Here is an 18,774-nt window from a genome sequence, read left to right on the forward strand (position 1 = left end):
ATCTGTTTCGTCAAACATTTTAAACGGACCCTCCTGCCAGAACAGTTACATTTATCTGTTCATTTTATATCTAAAATAAAAACAGTTATATACGCACAGTGACATCACTTAATAGTTGTTTATCTCCCACATTCTGCTTTATCGTGCTTTTAAGCTCTAAATGTTACCATAATTTCTAAAATGAACATTTTGCAGACTTTAAACTCCTGATTGAGACGATACACTCAACAGCAGTGTTTATTGCAATTATAGATCCATTTACAGTTATAGTGGTCTCCTGTTTTATAACTATGAATTTAATTTAGCTTAATTTTTATAGATCCAGAAACAACTACGGTCTTTTATATACAGCTGTTGTTGGTGCTTTTTGTTAGCTGGTGGATGTTAGGATGCCAACTTGTAACCCATCTAAGGTTTGGGTTTAGGTTCAGTTAACATCCACTCTGTTTCAGTTGACATCTTTAAAGTTCTGAAGAAGTGCTACATCTTCCTTTTATAGAAAGTCTGTGGCTGACTGACGGGCAACAAAGAAAAAAAAAATCAAGTTTTTATTTTAACAAGTTTGTTTTTTTTTTATTGTTATTTGGAAATGCATCATCATGCAGTCTTCAAGTTATTTGGCACACTACACTGTAGAAAGAAAAACATTTCCCCTCTGCTTCTGTTGCAGTGCATCTCGAGCCTCAGAGATTTCCTGCAGCGTGTGTCAGTCTAGTTCCCTAAAAAACAGAAGTCATGTTTAACCACATCCAGTCCGTACATGACGTAAAACAGTCTGTCAGCCAGTGTTGGTCCACCTGACTCAGAGATCTTTACAAAGTAACCCAGACTGCTCTGATGATTTGACCTGTGAAACAAATGTTATTTCAAACCAGTCTTTCCATTTAGGACAACAAAGTTGATACCGGCTCACTTTGATGAAAGACATTTTGGTGAAAGGTTTTTTAATTTTGTAGGATGAAAAATATGAAAGTGCATGTGAGCTTGTTCAAAAAGATCTATGTGGTTTATGGATGCATGCCAACAACAACCTAGAGATGATCACTGAAAAACCACTTTAGCTTCTCTTTATGGTTACTGTTTACTCAGCAGGAAACGCTGGGAAAGTCAAATCAATATCAAAATTTTAGATTATGCGTCCCACATTGTTCCACACAAACAGTCTTTGTCCTACATTTGTTTGTTGGGATCTGGTCACCTGAGTTCTGTCTTTCTGAATATCCTGACATATTCCTCATATGTCAGGTCATAATCCACGTCAGGAAGCTCGTGTTAGAATATCTCTGAGGTGTATCTGTGACTCTGCAGCAGCCTGAAAATCCAAGAAGAAAGTCGAGTAACTGGGCAGCGATAGATCGAGCAGTCCACCTAAGCATAGTTTTAGAGAAGACCAGCATTAGTGTTCCCTCTACTACATGGACACAAAAAGTGAACAAAGCTGGAATTCTCTGACATGTGGTCATAACACATCGTAATCCAAGCATCTCAGATGTGTGGGTCATCTGTGACGTTTTCAACTTGGAGAAGGTCGACGTCCATGCTGAGAGCGTCTTTCTCCCCCTCCTCCTTTCACACTGTTTAGTGCCCTCCATTGCAGGCTTATCCAGATCTGTCAATACACATCTTCAGATACTCCCTCCTACTCTCCCTTTTTTGTCTTCTTCACTTCTCCTGATATCTCCATACATCTGGAAAAACAGCTCCATGTCTCTCTGCAGTTTGGTGTTTCGGCGGTCGGCGTCTGCTTTGGCTCGCTCCATCTTGCGAATCTTGATTTCAGCAACACTTTGGCTGCGCTTCTGCTGCTCCAGGCTGGCCCGCAGGACTGCAACCTGCCTCTCAAGGACGTCATTGCAGCGCTCCAACCTGCAGAGACACCATAAAACGTGGTGAAGGCTTTAAGCAAACACTGGTGGCACGCCACACATTATATAGGATCATTTATGCTGATTCTATTACAAGGGAGTTTTTCCTTGCCACTGTCGACGAGTGCTTTCTCATAGGTGGTTGTCTGATTGTTGTGATTTCCATTATTGTTGGCTCTTCATCTTAAAGTGCTTTCAGGCAACATGATTTGGCACTATATAGATAAACTGAATTGAATACACTGAAGGTGTCTCACCTCTGTATCCTGGTCTGGTACTCAGACTTCTGCTGGGCCATCCTTTGCCGCAGCTCATCCAGGAGTGAGTGGGTGTCCCTGGGTTGTAGATGATCTTCAGCCCCCTGGAGATCAGGAGAACCTGAGGGAAGGAAGACATCTGAGCTGCCTGTACTAAGAGGGCTGCCACTGCGTACTGAACCCGAGGCTGGAGAGTTTGGGTGGTGGGTGTGGTCGTCATGGTCGTTATCACTGTTTTCATCATCATCCTCGTTGCTATCTTCATGATCGTCTTTGTCACTGTTTTCCTTCTCTGCTTCCTGATTTGAAGGCAACCCTCCATTTCTGACTGGACTAACTACACCGACATCATCACTGCTTTCATCCAATGGTAAAACCTCGCAGGAAGACCATGAAGAGGAATCCCTCGTGCGCTCCACTTCTTCAAGCTCTGCCTCATCTTCACCAGTTCCAATGTGGCCTCCGGAAGAGTTCATTTTCAAATGTCCATCAGTGACATCCATCATTGGTGGGTGTAGAGACACTTTGCTCAGATTGTCATAGGCGGAAGGGGTGCTCTCCTCCTGACCCTCACTGCTGCCCCCACTGGCTGTTTCTGGCACTGCACCCTCTTCCTCAGCACCAGCAGAGCTCCAGAAAGCAGAGCTGGCCTCTCCTGGGCCTGGCCAAACTTTGGTCCAGCCCATGAGCTCTGGTCTGGGCTTAGAATTTTCTGGCACCTGGAAGCTGGTTTCAGAGGCTTGAACATTTCCACTGGGTGCTATTTGGTGAGTGTTATGTTGGTGACAGTCGACGTTATGTCTGTCAGAGTGGTGCTGAGTGGGCTGACTGGAGGAGGGTGTGGGGTAGAAACAGTTCCCCGGGTGGGAGGAGGTGTAGCGATGTCCGAGATTCCTTTTCGGACCGGAAGACAAGTCTGATTTGGCAGCAGCTGAGAAGGCACAGCTAGATAACAACAACAAAAAGTTAGAATTTGAAGTTGAGGCACATTCTTGCAGCTGAAATCATTTTTCTTGCAAACTTTAAAAGTTTTAATGACATCAAGTGACAATGAAAGAATGCAAGTAAAGATGTGAAGGAAGAACAGGTTGTTGGGATAGACACAAAGACTGGGGATGATTATCTGGGATCCATCTCTTGCACAGGAAGCACATGAGCAAGGCTTAGATAGAAGAGTCTGGAGGAAAACAGAAGAGGACAGGTACCTATGGCAAGCAGGTGAGGTGTGGGTGAAGCCACATATTCTCATTCCCAAGACATCACAAGTTGATGCTTGGTTAGAAACCCGGTCTCGTCATATTTTAATTGTATTTAATTTTATTTATTTAGCACCAAATCACAACAACAGCCACCTCAAGATGCTTTATATTGTAAGCTAGAGACCCTACAATAATAATCAAGGTATACCCAAATATCATCATTTTCTGAGGCACTGATTTTAATAAGGAACAACAAAACTACAGAATTCCACAAAAAAGAACCAGAAGCCAAATTGTTGAGCCCTCTTTACACCTATTTATTGCACTTTAAGTTGCTCCTACTTTGGTTTGGCTAGGTTTAGGCTGAAATACCCAGCGCGTCACAATCTGAGGCCAGTGGCTACTGACAAAGTTGACATGTTGACAGTGAGCATGAGTTGGCCATGATCTCTATTGTTTACAGCTGTGCACAAACCTGTCTCTTGTTTGTTTGTTGTTGTCTCATTCCAGACCTTTTAGATTTGGATCTGGAGATTCGTGTCCTCTCTTAGCTGCCATTTGTTGTCTGACAGTCACAGCCCTGCCTTTCTCTATTTTACCTCTTTGGGTCTGTGTGAGCTCCGCCCTTCTCTCCATCCTCCTGTATCTTCTGTATCTGAAATGTGTCCTCATATTTTTCTTTGCTAAGTGAATTGTGTCTTGCTCCTTTCTCCCTCTGAGCTTTGTCCTATCTCTTCCTCCTCCCTGTAAATTGTGTTTTCTCCTCTCACTCGGCCAGTGGTGTCATCTGTTTTCCATTCGTGGGAAGTGTCAGTCCTTCGCCCTCTGTGTAAATGTTGTCCTTGAGTAATGCCTTGTGTGTGTATGAGTGTGTGTGTGTGTCTTTCCTCTTCCCTGGCCTTTGTTTTTGTGGTGTAGCTTCTCCCTAGATGTCTTCTGTCATTAAAATTTGTGTCTATCGACATATTACTAATCCTTACATTAGGACCTATTTGTGAGTACTGACTTGGTACCCAGAGCACCCAGAGACAGTGTAAGTTTTGAGTTGTGAGGTTTCCACATTGCGATTGTTAGCTGATGGTGAAGTTGTTAGAGCAGGTCAGTTTTACCTGGAGCTCTCTGCGTCTGCAGCAGGCTGTCCCGTCTCCCTGAAACGCTCCGCTATGAGAGGCAAAGACAGCTGGCGAGGGCAGGGAAACGGGTGGAGATGAGGCTGCTTCAGAGCGCTTGGAGATCCATGTGAACTTCTAGTTGGGCGGGCATAGATGGGTGGAGAAATTTTTGCAAACAGAGACTCGTGTTCTGTGATCAGCTCTAACATTAACACCTGGACCAGCGCTGCACCTAGAGCACAGACAGATATTCTCATTAGACCTCGCTGCTTGTGTTCACAACCTTAGAAAATTCACTGCAGTCAGACCAATCAGATGACCACTATTATATCAGGCTAGTCGGGTGTGTATGCTGCTCACTGTGTTCTAATATTAACTTAAGAAAGAAAGAAGCACTGGCTGCAGCACATGGAGCATAATAGCATCACAGCTAAGCAAACAGGGAGTCATGCAGCTGACTAATTTGTGAATTACACTTCTAAACGATGACATCATCATTTAAACCTTGGCATACCGTACATATTAAGATTAATGTTAAGATTCTTTATTTGTGATTGTAGAAAGATTCAACAACATTTATTTTGGTGACTATCAACCAACGGCAACTGAATCAGAATCAGAATCAGAATACTTTATTGATCCCTGGGGGAAATTATTTTTTGTTACAGTGCAGATAAAAGTGGCTTAAAAACTCACATACACACAAAAATACTAGTAATTAAAAGAGCTATCAAAAGTATCGATCAAAATAGCTATGTATCAATGAGAGGAATACATAAAAATACACACAATACAATATATATAGATATTTATAAAGATATTTATTAAAGCTACTCCACAGTGTATATTCTGGCTTTTTGGTGTTTTGAAAGTGACTTGTCAGCAGTGTTGGTCAAGTTACTTGAAAAAAGTAATCAGTAACTAATTACTGATTACTTCCCCAAAAAAGTAATCCCATTACTTTACTGATTACTTATTTTCAAAAGTAATTAATTACTTAGTTACTTTTTAAAAACATGATTTACAACCTGAAGAGGTGATAAAGCGATAGATCTTTCGGCTCAATTCTACTTTTTCTACATAATCCATCATACAAAATGTAATCAAATGGAAAAGTCTCCTTTTTTAAAACTTGTTTTATTAGTTTTAATCTTTTAACTTTATGCATCAAGCAAAAATTTTATTATATGCAACGTTCTCTGACTGGAAGAAATTTGTTTAATATGTAAATCTATTTTCTGCCCAATCCAGCACATAAAATAAAATATTTTTTGTGTTTACACTCACTCTTTCAAATAGATGCAAGTAAAACACAGCAGAAAATAAATAAAATCAAAGACTCAGTGATCCTGTTGCTCTATTTTCACCTGTAAACCAGGAGTGGGGTAGGCGGAGGTTTACCCTGGTGCAGGTGTGCCGCAGCGGTCAGTGGACGAATCCGCGAATTTCTCTGTGCATTTCCCATTACGTCGTTGCGCACTCGGTGCTTGCTTGGAAGTTTAGGGGGGTTTTTCGCTGTAAAAAGAAGTTTTCTTCCCACGCACAACGGACACTAATGTTTTTGTCACTTTTTATGGAATCAAACTTAAAGTAAGGTCAGTACTTCCACGCTTTAAACACTGCACTCGATATATTATCCATTGTTGATCTGCACACAGCTGTTGTCACGAACGTCGCACTTGCTTACGTCACTGTCATGAGACATTCTTGCAAAAAAAAAAATCACGGTTTTAGTAACGCAGTAATGCAGCGTTCCTATGGGAAAGTAGCGGTAATCTAATTACCGTTTTTGCAATAGTAATCCCTTACTTTACTCATTACTTGAAAAAAGTAACGCGTTACTGCCCATCTCTGCTTGTCAGTCACAAAGAAGACACACCCTAAAGCTTACCCTGCTTTATCATCCATTTAACTCTAAATATGGGACCATAACTTTTAAAAATTAGCTTCATGCTGTACTAAAGAATATCTGAAATAAGTGACTAGTGAGAAACTCCTCTTCAGGTCAATCATCAAGGTCATACCCATGACACGAGTAGTAGAGTCACCCCCTTGTGGCCAATAAAAATCATGACGGTTTATGGCATTTCTGCATTTACTCTCTTTTCAGACTTGGAGGCTGTGTCTGCCTTTAAAATAAAATCTACAGATGGCACAAGTGTTCATGTCCTGTTTACCTCCCACGATGCTTTGTGGGTCTTCAGCTTTGGCTCGGAGGATGTTTGGTCCAAACACGGTGGCCAAATTCTGGACACTCATCTTGTTGGTGCAGGAGTAACTGTGGACCTCAGTCAGAAACCTGCACAAACACACACACATTTCCAGTACCCATGACAAGACTAATCAAAAAAACACTCATTCGGTTTGACTATTATTCTTACTTTACTATTATTATTATTAAGGGGTGGTCTTACTGGCAGATAAAGTTGAGCAGGTTGAAGTTTGCAACTGGTAACTCATGAAGAAGAATTCTTAACTCCCTCAAACCCTAAAAGAAAAAGGAGAGCAATGCATCAAGGTGACATGTTAAACCACTGAAGGCTAAAATAAGAGTGCAGATTTCCAGAGGGGCGAAGCTGCTTTTAATCAAACAAACTGCTTGATGGTGCAGTGTGCAGTTACCAGTGTGCGGTCACTTGACAGCTTTTGGCCACAGAGCAGGAAGTCCTGGTAGTGGCTGTAAGGAACCAGCGGTTCAGGCAGCTGTCTGAGGTAGAGCTTCAACAGTGATGCCACCGTGTGGACGTCTGTGTTACTGCAGATAAAACGTTTTATCTTAAGAGAGCAGATCAGAAGAAAAGCAAAGGGAACATTCAGAGAGGAACTTTACCTATCGAAGGATGGCCTCTCTCCTGAATCGAAAGCCTCCTGCAGCTCTTTGACTAAACTGGCCCGTCCAGGCTGGCGAAACAAGCCCACTTCATGCAGACCTCGCTCTCGAATGAAGGTCACGCATTGCTCCACCACCAGAGGAACCAAACGCACCCCATAACGCCGCTCATACAGCACCGTTTCCTCCAGGCGCTGACCAAAGACCCCTGCAAGAGGGAAAGATTTACTGAGTGCTCTCTCTGAAGAGTCTTCAAATCATAAACAATAATAAGACTTTACAGTGTTAGGTAAGACTTGTAGGTGACCTTGCACATCACATAGCTCTAGTCGCATAGAGTCAATTTGACAACATGAGCAAGAGGAGGCAGGGATGCATGCATGAACTGTATCTGGGATGCTTACAGCGCCAAAGTGTTGTGTTTGTATAACAACACATCTCAATCCTTAATCTCAGATACCCTTCATATATATCGAGCAAAACCAAATGAAAGCAGGATATTTTTAAGCTGTGTACCAGTGAAGAATGAGAAATAAAGCCAATGAATATATGTACCCGTGAAAGGGATCCAGACACCCTTGTTAAGGCTCTTCAGCCACTCGTCACCCTGACCGGCGCTGTTGGATAAAAAGAAATAGGAGCCTGGGCTGGCCAACACATCTCTGTTACCTACAAACACACAAATGGGGAGATGTTAAGGAGCTTACTCAGGTCAAGTCTGGACTTGTTATAATAAATCCAGATATTATTACCTATCCTCATAGTACTTTTATAAAACATCAGATCATAATTTAAAAAAACAACTTTATTGCACTTCTCTTATGCTGTTTAATGATTATCACTTGTAAAAGCAGAATAATGGTGTGATATTGGGTTGATGTCATTTTATTTGAAAGTGTTCTGTTTTATTCTGTTATCGTTCGCCCCTCCTCATTAGTTTCAGCTGGGTTTAGGCTGTCACACCTGCGCCCAGTTAGTCATTGGTCTCCTCAGTGTATTTACCCACGGATGTCTTTTCCTCGGATGGCAGATCATCTTGTATTCACTGTAGTAAAGTAATTCAGGTCTTCCTGGATTCCCCACTTTTTTTATTTCCTTGTGTGTGACTGCTGGACGGTTCTATTGATGCTCCTTGATTGTTTGCCACATAGATTGATCTCCTGTTTATGCCTCATGTTGCCTCAAATGACAGACTTTGTCATACTAACATTAGACCTCTCCACACTTGATGAGTAAAACCTTTAAAGTCTGATTTGGCTTGGACACAAAAAACCTAGTTGCTTCTATGTGCTCTTTACTAAACCTTCATTGCTTTATTCACAGTTGACAATAATCCTCATATATTTTATACAGGGCCTTGGAGCAGCCTCACTGTGCATAGACTTCCTGAATCAAACTGTTTTATCTCTTTTCCTTCTCTTCCCTTTAAGCTTTCTTATGATTGGCTGCCCATCATGAACACACACTGGAGCAGCAGGAGGGCGGAGCTTCTGTGGTAGAGTGTGGGGTTGCAGCAGCCTGTCTTACTGGATTACGATTATTCTTTGTGGCACAGATTCAATAAGGTGCTGGAAACATTCCTCTGAGGTTTTGGTCCATGTTGATGTGATAAAATTCATGCAGCTGATGCCATGATGAGCTCAAATGTGCTCTACTGGATTGAGATTTGGTGACTGTGGAGGACATTTGAGTACAGTGAGCTTTGTGACACGGTGTGTTATCCTGCTAGAAGCATCAGCCATTAGAAGATGGGTACACTGTGGTCATAAAGGAATGGGCTTAAGCAGCAACAATACTCAGCTAGGCTGTGGCAGTTAAGTGATGCTCAGTTGGTCCTAAGGGACCCAAAGTGTGCAAAGAAAATATCAGGATGGATCCATGCTTTCATGTGACTTACATCACAGTCTGATGCTACAATTCCAAAGGTCACAGCAGAAATCAAAGCTGCTGAATTTGGTCAGTCCCTGCAAACTGTAGCTCCAGGTGTCTGTTCTTAGCTGAGCTTAACTTCAAAGTTTGGTTGTAATGAATTGTTATTTGACTTACTGTCGTCTTCTTATCACCTTGAAACAGTCATTTCCCTCTGATTTCTGCATCAACAAGGCATTTTCACCCAAAGAACTGCTCACTGGATAGTTTGTCTTTTTTTAGGCAGTTCCCTTTAAACCCTACAGACAGGCTTGTGCAGAAAAATCCCAGAAGATCAGCAGTTTCTGAAATACTCAGACCAGCCTGTCTGGCATTGACATCCATGCCAAGTTCCAAGTTGCTTCCACATTTTGAACTTCAGCAGGCTATCTCAACCACGTCTACAGACAAAAGCAGACTAGATCTTCTTTTAGTAATTTAATTTATAGTTATAATGATGAACACAATTTTGTTTTGAGGAAATTCTATATTTTCTATTGTGGCATTGTTGTATTTTTAGAATAGTAATCCTGTGTAAGCTGGACTTCAGCAAAGCAGCACTGTTGTATCTATATATATACCGCAGTGTCACATCCATTCAAATATGCATTAACCTTCTGATATAACCAGCATCAGGACACAGAGACATCTCCCCACTTTAATCACTGACTCTTGACGCTTTCCTCTTTCCTCTCTCCTCTCATCCTTTCATCCTTTCATGCTCCACTGTCTGTACTCCTCAAAGTCACATGAAACACACAGACACATATGTCTGAAGCACACTAAAACACACACACACACACACACACACACACACACACACAGTCACCTGAATCTGAAGACCCTGACTCAGCATTTAACAAGTGTCACTCAAGGGCAACACACACTAACTCACACAGCTGGAGTTTGGGAGAGATTAGCGATGGTGTGTGTGTTGGTGTGTCTTACCTTTGTGGCCCGTACTGTCATGCTTCCAGGACTTGAAGCAGCTGAGTCCCATGCTGCAGCACTCCTGCGAAGCGCAAACTTCACACGGCAATGAGGAATTTTTTTTGAAGACTAGTAACTGAATGTGAGCATTTCGGAGAGTGCAGTTGCATAAAAATGAAAAAACAAACATACAAAACAAGATTCTTCTAATTTTGCTGTCGTTGCACTTACGCTTCCTCCTCCTATCAGCACCCAGTTTCATCTAGCAGGATTTCAGTCTGGTTTTGAACATCTTGGTAGCTCAAAAGGAGTTGGAAAAACCTTTATGGGGGGTATTTCTGGATGGACGTGGACCATGACATACACAATCTTGGAAATGTCCTTGGGTGAAGGTAAACTTTAGATTCTTGGTGGATAATACTGCTTAAAGAGAAGTTCTGGTAGAAATATTTTTAATATGAAATTCCAGATCCCAGCAGGAAGCTTTCTTGGGAAGTTTCAGAGAATTTCTTTCTTTCTTGTGTCTTCTTGTTTTCCTCTTCTATTACTACCCAGTTTTAGTTAGTAGAGTAGTTTTGAACTTCTTGGCACACCATAAAGAGCTCATACTTGTTCAAAAAAAACTTCAGAAATAGACATTGTTGGTGGACAAAGACCACAAAACACATGTTGTTGTATAGACTTTGGTCTTTTTTTAGTGAAAACTCTTGCAGAGATGCATTTGATGAAGAATTGACCTCAATTTCTTGATGAATACTGTATCAAATGTACATAAAAAAGTGATCCTGATAGTGACAGAAGCTTAATACTATATGTCATTTGAATTGTTTTTTACAAAGAGCTTCCTTCTTAAATGTAAAGACAATCACACATTTCTTGAAAAGAAGTCCAAGTGGATATCAAACCTTAAATACAGGATCCAAATGATTCAGTTCCTCTTGAAGATGATTTCTTGGTGGATATTGTAACGTCAAATGCCTTAAAAGGAAGTTTAAACCAAAGCACGAGATCCAGAGGGATATTAAACTCCTGGAAACCTCAACTTGGCCTTGATTGACAAAAATTTCGACAAAGAATCTTGTAAAGCTGCTGTTCCTATCTGTAAACAGACATGTGTCTGAAGGAGAGGTTTCTCGTAGATGAGGGGTGTGAGATTTTAACTTCAAATGGAATGATATCTCATGGTTACAGAGCCTCTTTCGGTACAAGATTTCAGCTTTGGGATTTGCTGGACAAACACATTATGGGAGGTTCCTGGAGGGAGTCTGTTTTTCTTTAAAGTTGTCATGTTAAATTAGATTTCTAGTGGATACTACTGGACATTAAGCAAAGGGAAGTTCCAGTATACTGCACTCTTTCCCACCTCTGCAAGCAGACAGCTCATCTCTCATGCTCTTCTTAAAATAGTTTTCCCTTCTTCCTTTGAAAATCTTCATTGGGCTTGAGCACCTTGTGTTGATTTTAGGTTGTGGCTACCTAAACAAAAAACAATCACAATTTTTGGCAACATTTTTTCAGCCATCTCTGCTCTGTGAACACAAATGAAAAGATGCATAGCAAGCACAACCTTCCAAATGTTCCAAGTTGCTTGTTAATGAAGCTTCTTCAAATAGCTGTTTTCTCCCTGCAGAACTTCTGGGGTAATGTCAGCCATTACCCCAGCAGATTTCTCTATATCCAGAGCCCAAGACGTCCAGTCTTCATTTTTCCTTTTCCTCAGACACCCATGAACTCATCACTACCTCCAGGAGTGAAACGTCTCACTTTACTTCCTGTATCTCACGATGACTATCAACGGATCAGTATGATTTCCACCCGTCTCTCCCTTTGCATTTCTTTTTAATTGTATATTTTCTTTCAGAAGTTAAAAAGTAAAACCATCTATCCCCCTCCCCATTTTCAGTCCCTCCTACCAGAGAATCAAACTACTCCATCTTCTATTTGGAAAGACACAATCTTAATACTTATTCCTGCATCCTTCCTCGTCTCCCTCTTCACGTCCTTTGCTTTATCTGCTCGTTATCTTGCAGTCTCGCTCCAGTTACAGTCTACACATCTTAATGTCCACGTCATTGCCAGCCCTTTCCTTCTTCTTCCTCCTCTCCATCCCTTTCTATCTGTATCTCTCGTTGTCCCTCCCTTTGTCCCCATCCAGCTTGTCCTTCTGTCTCATTCCCACTATCCCTCTCTCTCTCTCTCTCTCTCTCTCTCTCTCTCTCTCTCTCTGTCTCTTAATTTCCCAGCAGTCTGTATGCCCCCACTTGGCCCCCTCCCCATTTACCTCATCAATAACCATAGTCTCTGCGTGTGCGTGAAGGCTGTGCATTAGGAAAATTGGTTCACTGCGACGCAGTGCTGTTTTACCAAAGTAATCACAGCTGATGGTGAGAGAGAGAGAGACAGAGAAATGGAGAGAGAGAGATGATCTGGCTCAAATTCTGCTGCTGCTGAAGTATGGCCTGCTGCAGAGAGCGCGCACACACACACACACACACACACACACACACACACACACACACACACACACACACACACACACACACACACACACACACACACTGGTACCATGATTCAAGCAGACATTAAAGTAAGAGAGGCTGTCCGGTCCAGTCAACTTTTGAACTCCATTAAAGTATGAGGAGCCTCTCTCGCAATACAGTCCAATTCAATAAGCTTCATTGGCCTGATGTAGGATATAATGTACAGTGTACTCCTGGAGCCTTTTTCAATACAAGGAATCAAATAAACAGTTGTCTGCCTAAAGGTTAATACATCAAAAGAATGTGGACATGTGAACTTTACAGTCAAGCTTGACCCCACGAGAACAAAAACAAAAAAGGAGTGGTCAATTTTGAAGGGGGCTGAACAGCCACAGGTATAAAGGGGCCCTCTTGTGGTCATATGAATGACCGAATGTAAACCATCCAACATTTGGACAGATCTAATGTTACACAGAATCTGTATGAGAGTGTCTCAGCTGTAGGGCCAGGGGCTCCTGTTGAAATGATGCTGTAGTGATGTGTAGGTGGACCAGTTTATTTTATTTTATTATTTTATTCATAATTTTCAGGCAAACTTTGACCTGTTTTAACATTTGACAGCACTAAAAATACCTTAAGTGTCATTCTTTTATCCTGAAATTTGATGATTTTTCCTAAAAGTATCCAAAATGTGAATAAAATCTTTACTTTCCCCTGGGGCTGTTCCAGGCCTAAGTTCAGATGGATTTTAGATCCACTAATGTGCTGCCATTTCAGTGAGTGTGGGAAACAGATGTGCAAGTCCCACACATGCAAGGTTTCCGAACACCGCATTAAATGTACAGACTAGTTTGCATAAAGCAAACTAATATTGATAATTCTAGATTGTACTTACGAGGACTGTCTTTATAATACAGCAGTGAAGACAGTGTCTAATGATTGTGGTGGTTATATAATAAAACAGAACAGTTCCAGAAAGTTCTTCCCTTTTCGCTTTTAAAAAACTACTTTAAAGTCATTATGGCAGTTAGTTTTTCATGTTTTAGGTAAAATGATGTGTGAAAATACACATTTATCACTGAAAATAAGAGTTGTAAATCCTAAAAAACACGCTCTCGATGCTCTTGGAAACATTAATTAGACTTTAACAATTGTTTACTGATGTCAGACGAGCTATTTTTACATTCTAAATCAATCTATGATTCAAAATGACTTATTATGATTGGCCTGGGTCACAACTCACCTGAACTAGATTCATGAACAAATATGAACAGTATACAAAGGTTAATGGCATTATAAAATTGATCTGTAAATGGTTCTAGATGCAGTCTAGTAAGATTTATGTCCCCAACCTAAAAGCAACCATAATGTTAACATGTTCAGATGCTGCCAGATAACGCAGTCGAGCACTACCTGTTTGAAAGCCAAACAATCTCCAACAGCCATCACGCCTAAAGCTTTTTAGCCCTGTTGAATCACTTCCTCACTTTTTCTGAGACAACAAGCAGCCTTAAGTAAGAAAAATAAAAAAACACAATAACAAACACAAAATTCCCAGTTTGCGACACACAGTTGTATCCGTGTCTGTCTGCTCGTGCCGTACTGTAACTCTGCTGGTTTGTGTGACTGATTGACTATATTCTAATCACAGCTGAGAGCTTTCACATCTGTCTGTCAATACATCTGGCAGTGAAAAGGACACTCTTCATTAGAAAGTGGTGTGTGTGTGTGTGTGTGTGTGTGTGTGTGTGTGTGTGTGTGTGTGTGTGTGTGTGTGTGTGTGTGTGTGTGTGTGTGTGTGAGTGAGAGAGAGAGAGTGTGTCTGTGCTCTGCACTAAATTAAATGTGTCACGTCCTCACTATGACTGCATGTCTGTAATGAATCACATGCGTGGAAATATTGCTAACCAGGAGCTCGTTGTCTTCTTTTTCTGAAAAAAAAGAAAAAAAGAATTGATCTCCTTAGTCCAGCAACCTCTAATCACACACACATATCAATCACATAAACTGTCCAGTGGGTTGATACTATAAAGAACAATACAATATAGCACACAGACTATTTATATACTGGTTCTGTTGTTAAATTGTAAATGAAAACTGTTCATGTTATTCAGGAAATATGTTAAATTATCTACTGAGGACTTTATGTTTTAAAGAATTGAATTGACATTTCAGAACTTGTTGTTCTGTAAAGGATATTCCTAAAAAAAACTTCAATAAAGTTTAAAGCCTGATTATTGGCTAAAAAGAGAAGAATATACAATGAAAAAGTCCAAATTTTAAGATAAAATAGGATTTTGGAACTCAAACTAAGTTCTAAATATAAAAGAAATGTCAGATTCAGGTGACTAAAATATCAGGTTAAAAATGTCTGCACACCTGAATGAACGACAAGTCTTTAGGATGAAGGAAAAAACAGAAACTGATAAATTATACACTGTAATAAAGAGTTCAGTAGAAAAAATTTTATTTTGTTTTTTTGTGGCAGTTGACAGACTTTTCCATAAATGATAAAACGGAAAATTCTGTAGATTTACAGTATACTCTCTGTACTATTTATGGACATTTCCTTCAGCTAAAAAAAACAGAAAACTAAATTTTCTGTATCACTAACTGATATTTTCCTTTAATAGAAAAATTGAAAGTTCTGTTTATATACCATTCTCAGGCACTTCTTTTCACTGTAACTCATTAAATGTACTTCTTTATATCCTATATTTCTATACAATTACAACCTAATACACCACTTGCGCAAAATTTTGTAAATTAAAACCTTTTACATTAATCTGTGCTTAGTACACAATAACATTGGTACAATTAATGTTAACTATTCTTCACTCTCCTCAACTCAAAAACTATACTAAAATATAATGACAGCACCCAACTTGTCATTAAATGACTCACAAACTTTCAAATTTGAGCATTTTTATTTCCTTGAAATCAGTTTGCCCAAATGTAAACGTGTTTATATACATTCATTCAAGTGGCTCCAAAGTGTTTTATTCAAACAGAACACCTGACAAACAAAAAATGTAATATTTAACGATATGTTTACATTTAATAATATCCAGAGTACCTTTAAGTTAGAATCACTGCCTTGTGGTTATTTTGCCTCAGCCAAACAGTTATGGTGTGGTTTTCATCCATGTCTGTCCACTCATGATACAGTATACACATGTAGTCAGTTATAGCCACTCACTTTTGATTACTGAATTGCATTTACTTCATCAACAAAGTGAATTTTTGTGAACATTTGTCCTGGATCAACTCTGTGGGGTCTTTACCTTACAATATAACAAACTTTGAGTCAAGATTTGTTGACTGTTGACGCCACACCAGAGTCTATTTAAAGAAGTTTAAAGTTTACAGTGGAACACCTATATCAATGATCGGATTTTCAAACACTATCTTTAACAAAGAGAGAGTAAATGATCAGGAAACAAATACAGATTAAAACACAATGGGAAATAAAACATCTAAGAGTAATCCTGAAAATGTCAGGAGTGAAGTCACAGCAAATGATATGAGGCTATTCCTAGACGAATTGCAGTGTTACACAGGAGCAGTGGCAGCAGTTTCTATCAGGTCACGCAGATTAAGCCACCACAGAAACGATTTGTAATTTTGTTGAGAACATCATCAATGTGCTCGCAGTCGGCAGGTGTAGAACTGACGTTTTGCCAGGACATCCCCTTCACTAAGAGAAAAAAAAAGTGGTCCCAAAAGAGACAGAGACAGCCCCAGAACTTGACTCTAGGTGCAAGAAAAAATGCAAAAAACTATATGCATGCTTGTGCATGTTCTGCATGCAGACTCCGAACACAGATGAAAGACAGTGAGGGGCAAAGTACAATAATAAGCGCTTGTCCGGATGAAGACAAACTGTAAACAGCGGCTAAGTGAAAAAAGATCATCTGTGTCCACAAATCCTCAGCAGTGACAACACTTAAACAGCATAGTTCAAAATCCTCAATGCACACCTTTTTTTGTTTTTTGTTTGTTTTCAAATTGTCTTAGCTGTTTAACTTTAAGTAGAGGAAAAAGTACATATTTGCACAACCACTAAATGTTAGAGAAGCCTCTGAAAACGAGGTCACAGTTACTTCCCAAGCAAAAACCTCTGCTTATGTGCACAGACCCTAAACTGCAACAAATAAGACCATAATAAGACAAGTGATTACAAAGTGACACCAGAGGGTAGAGGAAGAGCAAGCACAAAGTGACACGTTGTGTGTGCACACTTTCTCTTGGTACGACTTCATATGCCAGTGTGAGAAAGTCCTGAATGCAGCCTGCATCTTAGTCCATCAAGTTCCATCTGAGCTTTAAATAAAATACACAAATAAGCTTTTTCTTAGATTTTCTGAGTTGTTCAGTTCATACAGGAACTTATTCAGAGGAAAAAAAGAGAAACAAAAAGACATTTTAAAAAGTTGTTTTTTGTTGCTGTTGTTTATGTTTAAGCTAAAAAATGAATAAAAATACAAAGGATTATAATACACGTAGAGTTGCATACAAATAACATGCTGTTGCAACATAAGCAGTTTATAAATAAATTAAGATACATACCTTGAAAAACTAAACAACCACAACATTAAACTCACCTTGTATTTGTAGAGAAGGTGATCAGGCTTTTTCTTCATTTCCTGAGACCAGCTCGATCATCACCAGATTTTCTTGGCCATTTCTCTGACCTGGAAAACCAAAGTGTGTGTTCACAGACTAAATAAGGAACATTTTTCCACTGCAGGTTTTAGAGTGGTTCAATTAGTGATAGGTGTTGATCCACTTCTCAAATAATCTCTAAGGACTTGAATTTTTAAGAAAGACACATATATCTCTGCATATATTAGCCTAAAAGCTTGATACAGACATTACAGTTTATAATATGACAGCATCCCCCACAAGGCATATAACACCCCTGCACACCAGCACTGTGCTTATATTATACTTCAATCAAGATATAGTTATTATTTATTTATTTAGTTATAATTATTATTATTTAATCATATTAGCACAATCACATTAGCACAAGTACAAAAATATTCAACATACTTGAAATGCTGCTCAGCGTTACATAAATTACATTTTCAACAAATCTTGGAGTAAAGATACAGTTACAAGGAAAATGTGTCTATTTGCAAATATTAATTAAACATTTCTATGTGCTACAGAATGGACATAATGATAAATGTGCTGAGGTGAAAATAAACTTTCAATAATATTACCACTCTAGTCTGTTAATCGCCAAATTAATCTATGCTGGTCAGCTAGCTAAAAGCCTTTACTTTAGCAGCCCAAATAAGAGGCTAACATTAGCTTTTGTTAGCGTCAACCAGGAAGGTCTGAGGCTTAAACTAGGGTTAGTATAAGTTTTCCTGAAACCATTTAAAGTTTAAAGTAGAGGCAACCATAAAGCATATGTATTATTATAGTATTTGTTAGAGTCCTAAAATAATTTCTTCCTCTCTATACATTAGTAGAACCATGAAGTTTTCACTTTTCCTAGTTATCTACATAGACCCCGAGATACTTGAACTCCTCCACTTGGGGCAGGAACTCATCCCCGACCCGGAGTGGGCACTCCACCCTTTTCCGGCTGAGAACCATGGCCTCAGATTTGGAGGTGCTAATCCTCATTCCCGCTGCTTCACACTCAGCTGCAAACCGTTCCAGTGCGAGCTGGAGGCCTTCACCCGATGAAGCCAACAGAACCACATCATCCGTGAAAAGCAGAGACGAGATTCTGAGGCCACCGAAGTGAAAGCCCTCCGCCACTTGGCTGCGCCTAGAAATCCTGTCCATAAAAATTATGAACAGAATCGGTGACAAAGGGCAGCCCTGGCGGAGCCCATCACCCACCGGGAACGAGTCAGACTTATTGCCGGTGTCGTGGCAAACTAGGTATCCCCGACAGAATTTGTTTCCCCTTGCGTCGTGAGCATACGCTGGACTGTCCAAATCACGGACAAACAGTATCCCACATTGTTGATTTTTAGTTTACAAACACTTCTTATAATGACTAACTACTCCTGACATTTTTGAGATGTTAGCTCTTTATACAACAAAGTTATAGTGGGATACAAATAATATCAGGCTGATCCTGCCACAATTTGTTCCCCCTGTGTAAATCACGGACAAACAGTATCCCACATTGCTGATTTTTCGTTCACAAACACTTCTTATTATGACG

At 40.0% G+C, this 18,774-nt stretch overlaps 1 protein-coding gene across 1 annotated transcript; it reads right to left on the reverse strand.

Moving 5' to 3' along the window:
• Window positions 1-752: 752 nt before the first annotated feature.
• On the reverse strand, window positions 753-10,171 carry LOC146661210 (rho GTPase-activating protein 24-like). The gene is made up of 9 exons (XM_085419698.1): window positions 10,120-10,171; window positions 7,819-7,932; window positions 7,264-7,471; window positions 7,056-7,188; window positions 6,848-6,921; window positions 6,611-6,732; window positions 4,431-4,665; window positions 2,123-3,067; window positions 753-1,866 (listed from the first exon to the last, which is right to left on the reverse strand). Exons 1-9 carry the CDS (start codon window positions 10,169-10,171, stop codon window positions 1,626-1,628), a joined length of 2,124 nt encoding a protein of 707 aa, XP_085275824.1. The 3' UTR covers window positions 753-1,625.
• Between the last annotated feature and the right edge of the window lie 8,603 nt (window positions 10,172-18,774).

Source organism: Rhamphochromis longiceps, linkage group LG10, assembly GCF_057381845.1.
Source record: "Rhamphochromis longiceps isolate RC_006_pf linkage group LG10, R_longiceps_female_GT1.1, whole genome shotgun sequence".
In the NCBI taxonomy this organism is placed as follows: domain Eukaryota; kingdom Metazoa; phylum Chordata; class Actinopteri; order Cichliformes; family Cichlidae; genus Rhamphochromis; species Rhamphochromis longiceps.

What these genes read in the sequence shown, in the direction of transcription:
- LOC146661210 (XM_085419698.1), bottom strand. Translation starts at nt 10,171, where the DNA reads ATGGGACTCAGCTGCTTCAAGTCCTGGAAGCATGACAGTACGGGCCAC. An exon ending in GCAGACGCAGAGAGCTCCAG is followed by an intron (nt 3,068 to 4,430) that starts GTAAAACTGACC and finishes GTTGTTATCTAG; the next exon opens with CTGTGCCTTCTCAGCTGCTG. An exon ending in TACCAGACCAGGATACAGAG is followed by an intron (nt 1,867 to 2,122) that starts GTGAGACACCTT and finishes GTGTCTCTGCAG; the next exon opens with GTTGGAGCGCTGCAATGACG.